This window comes from Diplotaxodon limnothrissa, linkage group LG10 (genome assembly GCF_057381915.1).
Source record: "Diplotaxodon limnothrissa isolate DT_005_m linkage group LG10, D_limnothrissa_male_GT1.1, whole genome shotgun sequence".
NCBI classification, from domain to species: Eukaryota; Metazoa; Chordata; class Actinopteri; order Cichliformes; family Cichlidae; genus Diplotaxodon; species Diplotaxodon limnothrissa.
The window spans coordinates 15,895,942-15,909,499 of NC_140605.1; the positions used below are offsets into that span (position 1 = coordinate 15,895,942).

The 13,558-nt window shown below is 40.4% G+C and overlaps 2 protein-coding genes across 3 annotated transcripts; one reads left to right on the forward strand and one right to left on the reverse strand.

Annotated features, from left to right (window-relative positions):
* The first annotated feature begins 1,499 nt into the window (after positions 1-1,499).
* On the forward strand, positions 1,500-5,134 carry LOC146624120 (uncharacterized). 2 transcript variants are annotated; one of them, XM_085363711.1, is made up of 6 exons: positions 1,500-1,642; positions 1,980-2,070; positions 2,740-2,844; positions 4,040-4,248; positions 4,433-4,496; positions 4,618-5,134. In XM_085363711.1, the coding sequence occupies exons 1-6, from the start codon at positions 1,500-1,502 to the stop codon at positions 4,654-4,656; spliced, it is 651 nt and encodes a 216-aa protein (XP_085219837.1). In that variant the 3' UTR covers positions 4,657-5,134. The 2 variants fall into 2 exon arrangements, with proteins under 2 accessions (XP_085219837.1, XP_085219838.1); XM_085363712.1 differs by lacking the exon at positions 1,500-1,642 and adding an exon at positions 2,265-2,317 and having other exon boundaries at positions 2,040-2,070.
* A 50-nt stretch (positions 5,135-5,184) lies between these two features.
* lipia (lipase, member Ia) lies at positions 5,185-11,705 on the reverse strand. Its single transcript, XM_085363710.1, has 11 exons — positions 11,625-11,705; positions 11,241-11,319; positions 9,646-10,016; positions 9,464-9,572; positions 8,644-8,745; positions 8,450-8,539; positions 8,204-8,368; positions 7,961-8,050; positions 6,724-6,832; positions 6,448-6,633; positions 5,185-6,328 (listed from the first exon to the last, which is right to left on the reverse strand). Exons 2-11 carry the CDS (start codon positions 11,296-11,298, stop codon positions 6,244-6,246), a joined length of 1,365 nt encoding a protein of 454 aa, XP_085219836.1. The 5' UTR covers positions 11,299-11,319; positions 11,625-11,705; the 3' UTR covers positions 5,185-6,243.
* Positions 11,706-13,558: the final 1,853 nt, after the last annotated feature.

Here is a 13,558-nt window from a genome sequence, read left to right on the forward strand (position 1 = left end):
TACAGGTTTTGGGAATTGATGCCACAAATGTTTAAATCAGATGCTGTAGATTTCCTGTTTTTGTTTGTTTTTGTTTTTTTTCCTCCAGTTTCCTACAAAAATACAGACTATCCTGTAATTATACATTTAGAAAATAAGTGGGGTTTTTTCTTGTATTAGTCCTTTATTTATCTAGGTAAAAAATCTGATATTAAAAAACTGATTTCCAAGAGAGACCTGGCAACAAAAGCCAAAATACACGTACCACATAAGTATATAACATTTAAAACATACAATATCCCGTACAAACGTAAAGAATACACAATAACAGAACAAATTAAGAGCAACATTAAAAACAATCACACTGAGTAAAAGTTATTTTCTCTGAGGTTTATTTTAGTAATTCACAGAAAGTGTTCTTGTACCTTGGTGAAGTTTGAGTGGCAATGGGGGTTGGGGGTCTTTATTGATAGGAAAAGCTAATGAAAATACAGTAAAAAGTTCAAAATCTTCACATTTCCTAAAGCTGTACATTTGATAGGCTTTATTTTCACTTAAAATGTTAATGTAAATGGTTAAATATTACTGATATTAGCTGCTAAATATTGTACATCTTTTAAAGTTGGGGCACTGTGAAATTACAGTCATTAGGCATTATGACAAATGCCATGTCCTGAAGCAGTTTTTTCCACCTCAGAACAATTTTCATACTAATTTTTCCAGAGGTCCATCAGATCTAGAGAAAGCCATGTGTGCCTTTGTTAACCTTAGACTACAGCATTGTAAACAACTAGTGAATCATCTCTTACAACTATTCTAAAAATGCTGCAGCCAGACTACTAACTGCAACAAAAAAACCCGAGATCACATTACTCCAGTGTTAGCAGTCCTGCACCGGCTCCGTCCCTTACAAAGTAAAGTGATAGTACTTGTGTTTCAAGCTTTAAATGGTCTTGGTAGAAATGCATATGTACATATACTCCCTCAAGATTCTAACCTAATCATTCCTGACCCATCCTACAGCTGAAAGGTATACAAAAAGGGGGTCCTGGCTTTCACCTTGTGGCACTGACACTTTGGAATGACCTCCAAAGTGACCCCAGACAGCTCGATGCTTGCCTGAGGTCACTTTTTAAACCTAAGCTGAAGAAATATCTTTTTCTTCAAGCATTCGACAACAGCTGATCTCTGGAGCTGTGACAGGAGGACAGTCTGTTGTTGTGTTATGCGAGTTGTGTGAATGTGTGTAGAGGGAGTTTGGAAACTCTTCTGTTTCCTCTTTCTTTTTTTTTACTCACCGTTTTACTAACTCATTCACAAGAATGTCCTTTTATGAAGACATTATTGCAAACCTTACGTGGATATGCCTCTCTAGCGTTTTGAAACGACTGTTTTGAAACAGCTTGTGAGAATTAAACTGAAGTCGTCAACCTTCTAGATTTTTTGTTTTTTTGCATCGTTTGTGCGTTTAAACAACTGTCAGCCGTCAGTCTGTGACGCCGCTGATATTTGGGAGCAGAATGGGGGGGCTCTGCTCTAAACTTAGACCGGACAGCACCACTCTTCATCGCAGCATACTCTGCAGACCACTGTGGATTACAATGGGTGGTGTCGAGTTACCGCAGATGCTGCTTTATCTCAGCGGCGAAGCTGGAAAAACAAGGTGAGCGTGCGCTCCGGATCGTGGCTTTAACTGACAATAATCTGGTAATTGGTTTAGTACGTTTACTAATCTGTCACTGTGCTCCCTACTCTGCACTGGCTCCAGCATGTGTTGCCCATTAGTTCACTGCTGTGGCATGAGAGAAACAGCTGCCTCTGCTCTTACACATTTAGTCTCTCTCTCACACTCACTGATAAAGAAATACTTCTGCTGCTGGGCTGATTCATGACAAAGAGCACAGATCTTTTAAAGAAGCAGCACGGTGTGAGACTGCACTGAGCTGACAGGTTTCTGTTGATTTGTGTCCCACTGACTTGCTCCCATTTGTCATTTGTAGATGTAGACTTAAGGGCACTGCAGGGTTTTTCTGTCTTTCACTGTATTCTTCTCTGTCACGATGGGCAGCTATAGTTCAGCCCTCATTCCCGGTAAGCCTTGCAACTATTGTTTGTTACATATATTGAAATGCTACTGTGCTCGGATGCTGCATGTCTGAGGCAGAATGTTAATCTAGACTTTGAAAATGTGCAAAAGAAGGAGCGAGATGTCTAAGAATGACCATTCAGTGACTTCCAAGCTCTGTGAGGTGTGTTTTAACATGTAATCTCCATTTCTCTCAAAGACACTGAGGAGTTTGTGTCAGTTGTGTCTATCACGGAGAAGCTGAATGCGCACGCAGCTCATGCTGTAGATGAGAGGTTACAGTCAGAGCTTCGGACTCTGGGAAGTATACATTTTTAATGAAAGCCATCTACAAGCCAAGCCATTCCATTTCTTAATCGTCCAGTTTGTTTATAGCTTGGTGCTGTGTTTGAAAAGAGTGTGTGGTGTGGTCTGCTTGTGTCACTCTGTCCTTGGGATAAATTTAACTTTTCTGAGCTGCCCCATACACACACAGAGAGACAAGTAGAGACGCAGAAGATATCTACTTTGACTCCTTACTTAAAACAAAGTTAAAAGGTACTTGCCCTGTAGTGAATCGGTCCCCTTTTTGAAAATCATCTTCTGGGACTAAGAAACACCAAAAGCTAGAACGACATGTCACCATTTAATGTATTTTACTCATCAGACGTCTCAAACTAGACTTTATTTTACAGGTAACACTCATGATGGAGGAGGAACGAAAGAAAACCCAGAGTGAAGTAAAGAATTCGCTGCCAGAAGGAACTCAACAAACAACTCAGAATGGATCCATCCCGCCTGTAAGTGCACTGCTCAAAAACTGAATGAAATTAACACTTTTTAATCAGAGCATAGCATCAAGATAATTAAACTTCTAGAATATTGACCAGAGGGAGGTTGTTAATCAGTTTCAGCTGTTTTGCTGTTAATAAAATTAACAACAGGTGCACTGAGGGCCAACAATGAGACACCAGGAATGGTTTTACATGGTGGAGGACACTGACATTTTTCCTGAGTGTTTTTTCACTAGTTTTGCATTTGCCTAGGGTCACTGTCACTACCAGTAGCATGAGACGACACCTGGACACTACATAGGTTGCACAGGTAGTCTAACTGCTCCAGGAAAGCACATCAAACAGGCAGTTACTCCTGGAAAGGAGCATAGAAGGTCCTTAACCTTCTGATCATCTGTGCAAAGAGGAACAGGATGAGCACTGCCAGCGCTACAACATGACCTCCAGCAGGCCACTGGTGTGAATGTCTCTGAGCAAACAATTAAACTGATTCATGAGGCTGGCCTGAGGGCCCAACGTCCTCCATGGAGCCAACTGGTATTTGCCTTAGAATACCACAATTGGCAGGTCCATCGCTGACCCCTTGTGCTTTTCACAGATGAGAGCAGGCTCACCCTGAGTGTGAGAAAGACGTGAAAGGCCCTGGAGAAGCTGTGGAGAATGCTATTCTGCCTGTAGTTCAACATGACTGGTTTGGTGGTGGGTCAAGGAGGCCTGGGGAGGCATATCCATGGAGGGGCACACAGACCTCTTCAGGCTAAAAGGCAGTACCCTGACAGCCGTTAGTTATCAAGTCCTTGGATTGTCAGACCCTATGTTGGTGCAGTGTTCCTGTGGGTTCCTCGTGGTGTTTCACAATGTGTTGAGAAAATGCAGACAGTTCCTCCTCCAGGGAAGATCCCACAGCACACCACACTTTGATGGGTGATGAGTGTCTTTGAATTCGGCCCTTTGTAGGTTGATCATTTTTATTTCTATTTCACAATGTGGCATCATCATTCATCATGCAGTCTTTATCAGTAGAAATATCAGCACAGTTTTTTCCCTCCCATTGAGATCTGATGTGTTTTCAAAGTGTTCCTTTCATTTTTATTTATTTTTTCGAGCAGTGTATAAAATAAAATGCTAAAGGTCGTACAATCCACAGCTGTTAAACTGCAGTAAATGACAACTTCTTATATTTCTTTTGTGTTTTCCACAGGCATTAGAAACCAAAACTATGCCCACAGAGTCTTTCTCCTCTCTCCTGCCAAAGGCTATCTCTGCTGTGCTGCACCCAGCTCCGCCTGCAGGCATCAACTCACAGCCCAGCAGAAATCCAGAAGGGCACGCCTCGCCAAACCTGGAACAACTGCAGACAGAGCTGAGAGACCTGAAGGGCCAGTTTGAACAGATGAAGACTCAGCACAAGTATGGCTGTCTTTCCCTAATTGCACATTAGCTATAAGTTGTAGACATCTGCACAGTTTTCTGTTTACCTGCTCATCCTCACTCTGGAGGGCATTTGACACTCCCAGCCCAGCATCAGTACCAACCAACTGTAGTTTCAGTCAGGTTTTTGCTGTGCTAATTTAACAACATTGTGTTATTCCAGCAAAGAAATCAAACTGCTGATGAATGAGCTGGATGAGGAGAAAAGGATTCGCTTAACGTTACAGGTAAAGTGGCCGAGGATAATAAAATTTAGTAACATCGTATTTCAATGGGCGTAAACACTTCAAGGTGGGAAGATTTATCATGATTTGATTTTTTTCAAAATCCAATTTTTTTCCGTTTTAGATGGAAATTCAGCGAATGAAGAAGCACATGTCTAAATGAGCAAAGACGACTATTCTTTCATCAGATTTCTGATTTACCGTTTCTTTTTGGACTGCTGAGTGGGCTGACCCAGAGGGCTTAATATTTTTACTGAGTCACTGGTGAAAGTGCAAAGATGGAAGCAGACATAAAGACGGAGGCTGCAGCAAACTGTCCTTTCCTTCTGGAGATGACCGGCGCAGTTACACATCAAACATCTTGTTTTTTTTCTCGTCACGTCACCAAAGGCATTCATAAACATTCTTACCGGGGAACTGTAATCTCACATTTTGAGTTTTCCAGGAGATTTCACTCATCACCGTCCATTAAGACAATGATTGGTGGCAATATGTACTACGGCATAATTGAACTGCATTTTTATCCATTGTGACAGTGACTCAGAGAGAGAGAAGGATGAGAAATGACAAGCAGCAGTTCATTTACAGAGACTCAAGAGTTTGTTTATAATAATGTAATATGGATGAGCACACAGATTTTAGGCTTGTAAAAAGAAAAAAAAATAGCACTTGTTTTCTTTCTGATTGCACAAAGAATGTAAATTTACTGGGTGCTGATGTGCATTGTGTGTTTATTAAAAATAAATATAGTTACTACTGATATATGTATGTTGAAAATTTATATTGGCATAAAAAAGTAAACAGAAATAAAAGCAAAGACAAGCAACAAAAAACAAAAACAAAAGGCCTAAAGGGAATAAAATCTATCAGTCGTACATTATGTGTTCGACAGGGGCTGTCAACGTTAACGGGTTAACACAATTAACACAATTAAAAAAATTTGGTAAATGGCCTGCATTTGTATAGCGCTTTACGCAGTCCCTAAGGACCCCAAAGCGCTTTACACTACATTCAGTCATTCACCCATTCACACACTGGCAATGGCAAGCTACATTGTAGCCACAGCTGCCCTGGGGCGCACTGACAGAGGCGAGGCTGCCGGACACTGGCGCCACCGGGCCCTCTGACCACCACCAGTAGGCAAACATGGGGTTAGTATCTTGCCCAGCCAGGAGGCAGCCTGGGATCGAACCACCGGCCTCCTGATTAGTGGCTGACCTGCTCTGCCACCTGAGCTACACCCATTTTAACGCAATTCACCCATCTGGAGCGTTAATCGCGTTAATCGTGACGCCACGTTAACGTTGACAGCCCTACTTTTCTATCAAAAAAGGTAAATATGTTAGTATTTTTTCACTCATTTGTGACAGATAATCTGTCTAATTCACATTACTGGTCTAGTCATCCATCTTCCACTTATCCAGTTCAGAGGTGCAGGGGGCCAACCAGTCTATCGCATTAACAACAGGGACGGACAACAGTCCACACTCAAAGTTACACCGACAGCCAACTTAGACTCAATCACCAGTTAACCCAACCCCCAAATAACTGTGGGACAGTGCAAACTGCACATAAAAGTCCCAGCGAGCCAGTTGGCTCAAACATAGACCTTCTTACTGTGAGGCAACATTGTGTTATTTTGTTTTGTTTTAGCAGTGCTGGTCTTTTCATGAACAATTCTGGAAGAACTGTAGAATCAGCCGAATCTCTCTCCATACATGCAGTGAAATGTTATGCAATTTTCTCCCCTTTAGAAGTTGGATTCTTCACAGGGAATTGGCCTGAAGGTGACCTCTTTGTTCTCCTCGAGAAGGACGTCATATCGACACAGAGGCCTGTGAGGGGAAAAACCAGACACGTCGGTAAATCTACAGCTGGGAGATATAAGAAGTGCTTCAACAAAGAAACCAGCTGATGCTGCGTGTCATTTCTTAAAGGTAAAATTTTAGCATACCCCTGTGCTTTATTCCCTTTAGGTTCCAGGTTTTTGAGACGGATTCGGAGAATTCTGAGCTTACGTTTGGGCTGCAATACATTCCCAGTGGAGAATTTAACAGACACCTTTTCCACCCACTGAATGTCTTTGTCAAACGCAGCCAACAGCTCGGTGTCTGTGAACTTCTTGAAATTTAAGGATTTACTAATATGAGGGGGAAAAATACATTAGTTAGAGAAGGTAGTAACATGGAGATAAAGACAAATCTTGGCTATATATGCAGAGGAGACTTACTGGTCAATGGTTGCCTGTGCTTGTTTACCATTGCCATGAAGTTTAACAGTCAAGTATCCCCACTGCACATCCTTGTTCCATATCACCACATCTATCCTGTAGTTTGTCACTGAGCAAAGACATGACATTTTTTAATTCAAGTCTTTTGTTTTGAACTATAAAACACACTTAACCTGTCTTGCTTCTCTGGCTCATTCCCCATTTCAAGGGTTATAAACATAACTGTTCATTTAGATTTTTTATAAAAAAATAAATAAACAAATAAATTCCTCATGGAATAGAATCAACAAGGTGCTGGAAACATTCCTCTGAGATTTTGGTCCGCATTAACATCACAGCAAAACACAGTTACAGCAGATTTGTCAACTGCACATTAAGGATATAAAACTTTCGTTCCACCACATCCCAAAGGTGCTTTGTTGGATTGAGATCTGGTGACTGTGGAGGCCCTTTGAGAAGAGTGGACTAAATGTCATGCTCAAGAAACCAGTTTGTGATGATTTGAGCTTTTTGACACAGCGTGTTATCTTGCTGGAAGCAGTGGTCATAAAGGGATGGACATGGTCAGCAACAATAATCAGGTAGACTGTGACACTCAAACGATGCTTAGTTCATAATATGGGCTCCAAAGTGTGCCAAGAAGATATCCCACACACCATTACACCAGCACAATCTGGGATATCTCAAAAATAAGGCAGGAAAGATCAATATTATCATGTTGTTTATGCCAAATCTCACAGCAGACAACGACACTCCTGAGACCTGGTAATGTGTTTCCAATCTTCATTTGTCTAATTTTGGTGGACCTGTGCACACTTTAAACAGAGTTCCCTTTTCTTAGCTGATAGGAGCAAGACTTCCTGATTCTGTTGCTGTGGCCCATTTGGTCTGACATGTTGCGAATTCAGAGATGCTTTTCTGCATACCTTTATTCGTAAAGAGTGGTTACTGTTGCTTTCCTAACAGCTCAAATCAGCCTGGTCATTCTACTCTGACCTCTGGCAAATGTAATAAATGCACCGAGATGCTGTCATGTGATTGACTAATTAAATATTTGCTTTAATAACAAGTTGAACAGGTGTACCTAATAAAGTGGCACATTAAAATGTGTTAAACCATTGAGAAAAGTATAGTTCTACCACTAGGTGGCAGTGCAGGCTGACAATCAGATTGTATGCTGTATTGAAATTAAGGATTTTTTTTATAGCTTACTGATCATTAGTAAACTGTTACTCACTGCAGTATGGAGATTTTTCGTTTGTTCTGAAGTAGGCCTTTGTTTGGTTCTGTTCCAGCAGGATGTCTTTCCATTTTATGACGTCATAACCTGGGTTAGGTTAAAACACCTGTGTCAGTGCTGAATAATACACTGTAAAATCTAAAGAAATAAAATACAAACTGGCAAAATGTGCATATTTGGATTTTCGTAACTGCCTGTTAGTTGACAGAAAATTTAATCTGTGTGTTTTTCATCACCAACCTAAAATAGGACATCCAGCATTACCAAACTGACTGCAGGTTAAGCATTTGCCATCCAGAAAGTCTTTATAGGACGAGCAGGGGTAGGTCCTGCTGGTACATGTGGCATTTATAGAGTCAATGAAGAGGAACACCGATCTCCGGTGGTCACATTTAAGATACTGTCCTTTTCAGGGATGAGAAAGTAAATTGTTAACATAAAGTTCAGTTCTTTATACCAAAAGTTTCTTAAACTTACTGATCTTACCTGAGAAAATAGTCTTTGGGCAGCCGGGTTGGTCTGCTCCTCCATTGGCGTAGAAATCAATGTGACCTAAAGGTTCCCTGAAACCCAGCACTGTAATATAACAATAACAAATTGACACATATACACAACGTGTATGCCTGTTTTGTGTAAAGAAAAGAAATTCTTCATAATAATAAATAAGGTGATTGACTGACAATCCATGTCTGTGTGCAAGGCATCCACAAACTGTGCATCTGAAGAGTCCAGTCGGTCCTCTGGGTTTTTGCCTTTGAACCCTGGCCCAGCAGGATCCAGTGCTGCAAACATCACAGTAGAAAACATCAGTCGAAAACAGAATGTTGACCTCACTTAAATATTCCGACAACACCTAGGACGAGCGCTTATCCCAGCTGACCTTCATAGCTGTCTCCTTTTCTCATTTTTTTCTACGTATCTTTTTTTTCATGTGACAGTTTTTCCCTGCTGTTTTAAACCAGATATTCTCAGTGAGCCTCCAGAGAATTAGCGTGATCTTTGAACGTCACCTCTCCTCAGGGAATTTTACCAAAACTGTGCCGCTTTTTTCATGGCGACTCCAACCCAGGCAAAACCCGAAGCACGGTATGTTCCTTTGAGTCCACAACTCAACCATGACAAATAACACATTGTTCATACACTCTGCAACTTTTATTAAACCCTTCAGCACCAGTGGCTTTATCTCCTTTTGCTATTAGTGACTTCTAAAGTTGGAAATCTAGGAATTAAAAGCTCAGTCAAGAGCCACTACAAAATGTCACCCTTAAGCACGTCAGCTTCCAAACGTCATGCAAACTTCTCAATGGGACAAGTTCTTAAGAAGTTTTCTTCTCCTTTAGATTGAGTCAAATAAGATTGTTCTTAAGACCTGAAACATAAATTAGGCTCGCTTTACTATTGGCCTGTTTTAGAGGGATTTAAAACAAGTAAAAATACCACTTCAGGTTTTAATTCTATATCAGGAAGTGGAAGTGACGTCAATGTAAGTGCCACTCTTACCTGTTATTCTTCCAATTTCTCCCTTCAAGTTAGCGCCCGTAAAGCCTGATATGTGAGCTCCTAGACTGACACCAATCATGTGGATGGAGCTCAGATCGGCTCCGTGCTCCTGAAAAAATATCAGTTTTAGAATCGCTAGACACTACACACTCTGACATTTGAAATCAGACAACTTGCCATACCTGCAACATATTAATCAAAGCTGTGATGTTGGATGCTACTTTGCGTGTGTTCTTCACTGCTTCCCAATATTTCAGAGTCGCAGCACCGTAGTTCCAGTCTACCACTATAACGTTTATGTCTTTCCTGACCAGCAGACGCTCAGTGAGCTTATCGAGCCATTCCGGTGGAGATCCAGTGGGCCGATACCCATGAATGATGAAGGTGGTCGGTTTTGACGCATTAAATTGGGGGTAGGCAGACAGGTCGGTGTGGGACATAAGGGTACCACATGTCCCATTTAATCTAGTGTATAGCAACAACCGAACTTTGAGGCTGGTACCAATGATTGAGTGACCAAGATTCAGATCGGTAAATTCATCGCATTTCTCAGCTGGTGAGAGATAAAAAACAAAACAAGACAGATGTATTCAGGTAAATAAGATATTATGTAATTGATCTCTGCAGACATTGCATGGGAAAGATTGCACAACATCTAAATACTATACGTCTAAACTTTGCGCCATCTTGAGAGGCATGTGTCATATATATATATATATATATATATATATATATATATATATATATATATATATATATATATATATATATATATATATATATATATATATATATATATATATATATATATATACACTTAGTCAATGAATTGGACATCTCCAATTCATTGACTCAGTGTTGGAGCCTTTTGGAGGAGTTACTTGTTAAATACTGCTGCTTGCTTCATTGTGAATTCTACAAATGATTTAAAACAGGGCAGAACCCCAAAATCAAGGCCTCAAACCTGACATCACAGTGACTACTTCCATTCCTCATATCCAGTGTGTGTCTCATGTAATTTGTGGGACCTTTATGGATCTGACCAGCATAGATATTGTTGCTGTTGTAGATCTTGTCTTTTAATACTGCATTTTTAACGGGTTTTGAATTTGTATCGCTGCTACCTTGGCCACATGTTTCTCATAAGAGATTTAACATCAGTGTGACTAAAGCATGCAAACCATTTTTTTGTGATCACTTAGTGCCGAAAGCGTGTTTGTATAATATCTCAAACCAACATTGTGCTGATGTCATCTTGTGACATCAGTACTACTGGTTTCAGTGTGTAGTTCATTGTTCCTCATTACAAGTTTTCATGTCGCACTGACTCACTGAAACTTACTGCACCCAAGCTCAGGACACACCTCTGTACATATAACTATCTACTGCTAAGCAAATGCATATTTTAGACACGGACTTTGTAAGAACTTGAAATGATATCTAGATTATTCGATTGTTTAAAGATTTTATCACTGACAAGATGGTTATTTACTAAGATGAAAAGAAAAGTACAGAAATGTGTTTTTCAGTAACAGTTGCACATCAGCAGTGACTCCACTTACAGTCAAATTAGAAGAGGACCCTTAACTAATTCCAAGAAACAGCATTTCCTCAAATGCTGCTTGACTGAAAACTTGTGATACATTTTTGTCATATGTTTTGTGACCACAGCTGTACGTGTGTGCAAACACTGTGTACACACACACACACACACACACACACACACACCGCTGATATGTAAAGAAAGCCATTTACATTTTCATGATTTGTTTCCTACCTTTGCATATTTGAACAGTAACCAGCAGAAAGGTTATCAGATACTGCCACAGGAGCATGCTTTACACGGGCACTTTAAACTGAAATAGATTAATCAGTCTAGATCAGACTATTACATAAAAAGACATTTCAAACATTATCCTGTTCATAATATAACCACACAAACAAAACAGACGGTTCTCTTTCTCGAATACTTTACACTGTATCCTTAATTGGTTACTCATCTACCAAACAGGAGTCAGAAAAGAGCAGAAAAATATGTGTTTGCTCCTTGAACACCCTGAGACTGGTGATTTATAGAGCACGCCTTTTGTATAGTACAGGTTCTGCCTTTCTCCAAAGAATGTAAGAATATGAAATGTTTTTATTGTAATCAGAGTCTTACCTTCAATGCAGGGTAACGTGGTGTGTCAAAGCTCCTGAATGTTAGGTTATCCTGCGTTTGTACCTCCACATATTTGGAGGCCTTCAGTTCAGGAAGTGAGAGGAACAGCACAGCAATGCTCCCGCCCAGCATGCTTTCGCATAGATAACCACACCCCCTTACCCCATGGTCATTGTGTTCACAGGTGAGAAATTCCCATGAAATCGCTCCCCCTTCCTGTGTGATCACACCGGTTATGCTTGTTGCTGACTGAGATTATTCTGATCTGGAACCAAAAATCTAGCATTTGTTTTTCAAAGTGCTGCGATTTATCAGGGAGGAATAACAATGAAAGTGAAACATGTTCAAGGGATTTTCCATAAGTCACTTCTGGAAAACCAAGGCCAGTTGTTCATTATGAGCTCACCTCCATAAAGCAGTTAAAGATTTCCCAACACTTTATTGCGGATTACAGTACAGTAATTCGTAAAAGCAGACATATGTATGAGCTGATCATCCAATCTGTGGTTTGGTGAAACATTTCTTAAATTTCCACTGTGTGACCGACTATCTGACTCAAAGTTTCCTCTTTAGAAAAATAGTTCTACAATAAATAATTTGGACCTTTTGATAAAGTCTTAAATACCTTACAAATATTACAAAGATATAGATCACTGCATATCTTTGGTATCTCCTGAACATGCCACACACCCAAAGAGACTTTCAGCCTTGTTATCTCAGCCTTGTCACCAGTGCTTAGCGCTAGGTGCATTACTTTTAAAATGTGTTTTGTACAAAATCATTGGATTTACTCAAAAACAGCTCAGCTCAAAGTTAAAGTGAAACTAAAGAGAGCAGAGTTAAAGAAAAAAGGCAGATGTCTGATGGGAATATTAGTCATAAAAGTAGCCTGCTAGACAAACTGAAACTTTGACCAGATGTTAGCACTAAATGAAAAGTTATGTAATCACACTAGTCAGTGTTTTTCATATACTTGAACTGAAACAGAGTAGACAGAGTCACTGACTGGCTAAAACATTTTTTAGCAGCTAGCCTCCCTGAAAAGTCTTAGTTTTATTTATTTTTGTGTAGAAAATAATGTTTCGTGTGCAGCTTTAATAATAATAATGGATTGGATTTATGTAGCGCTTTTCAAGGCACCCAAAGCGCTTTACAATGCCACTATTCATTCACTCTCGCATTCACACACTGGTGGAGGCAAGCTACGGTTGTAGCCACAGCTGCCCTGGGGCAGACTGACAGAAGCAAGGCTGCCACATCGCGCCATCGGCCCCTCTGGCCAACACCAGTAGGGTAAAGTGTCTTGCCCAAGGACACAACGACCAGGACAGAGAGCCCGGGGATCAAACCGGCAACCTTCCGGTTACAGATACGCTTCCCAACCCCCTGAGCCACGGTCGTGTTTGTGTGTGTTACATAGGGAAACACTTCAGCACCAAAAAGCTGCATGAGTTGATGTCAAAACCAGGATGTGCATTGTGTGCTATAATGCACAAGAAAGACAGGATATTATTGATTTTAAGATATACACAGATTTCTGCCACTGTGGCTAACTTTTAACAACTCTGAGAAATGCCGGGACTCACTGTCCCCTGTGTTTGGTTCCAAAGGCTGGTAGTGTCTGACCTCCCATTACAGCTTCATAGTTTATCTTGAATGGCTTTCTCAGAAAAAATTACAGTGTTACGTATGCAGCCGCTATTCTTTATGTTAAAACGTAAGGAATAAAATTTTGAAAAATGGTAAAAAAAAAAAAAAAGCAAGCATATTTTTACAGATGTGTACTAAAATGTTAAAGAGCTGGACTTTCAGTGGATCAACACTCGCTGGATCATGCTGCTGCTGCCACCGCACAAATAAAGGGAAAGTCTTTCCAAGCTCAGCATTGATTGCAAATGCAATCTACATTTCTGAAAGCCTTTACCACTGTGGCC

What these genes read in the sequence shown, in the direction of transcription:
- LOC146624120 (XM_085363711.1), top strand. Translation starts at nt 1,500, where the DNA reads ATGGGGGGGCTCTGCTCTAAACTTAGACCGGACAGCACCACTCTTCAT. An exon ending in TAGTTCAGCCCTCATTCCCG is followed by an intron (nt 2,071 to 2,739) that starts GTAAGCCTTGCA and finishes TTTATTTTACAG; the next exon opens with GTAACACTCATGATGGAGGA. An exon ending in CAGATGAAGACTCAGCACAA is followed by an intron (nt 4,249 to 4,432) that starts GTATGGCTGTCT and finishes GTGTTATTCCAG; the next exon opens with CAAAGAAATCAAACTGCTGA.
- lipia (XM_085363710.1), bottom strand. Translation starts at nt 11,298, where the DNA reads ATGCTCCTGTGGCAGTATCTGATAACCTTTCTGCTGGTTACTGTTCAA. An exon ending in CTTTGATTAATATGTTGCAG is followed by an intron (nt 9,573 to 9,645) that starts GTATGGCAAGTT and finishes ATATTTTTTCAG; the next exon opens with GAGCACGGAGCCGATCTGAG. An exon ending in GCACAGGCAACCATTGACCA is followed by an intron (nt 6,634 to 6,723) that starts GTAAGTCTCCTC and finishes CCCTCATATTAG; the next exon opens with TAAATCCTTAAATTTCAAGA.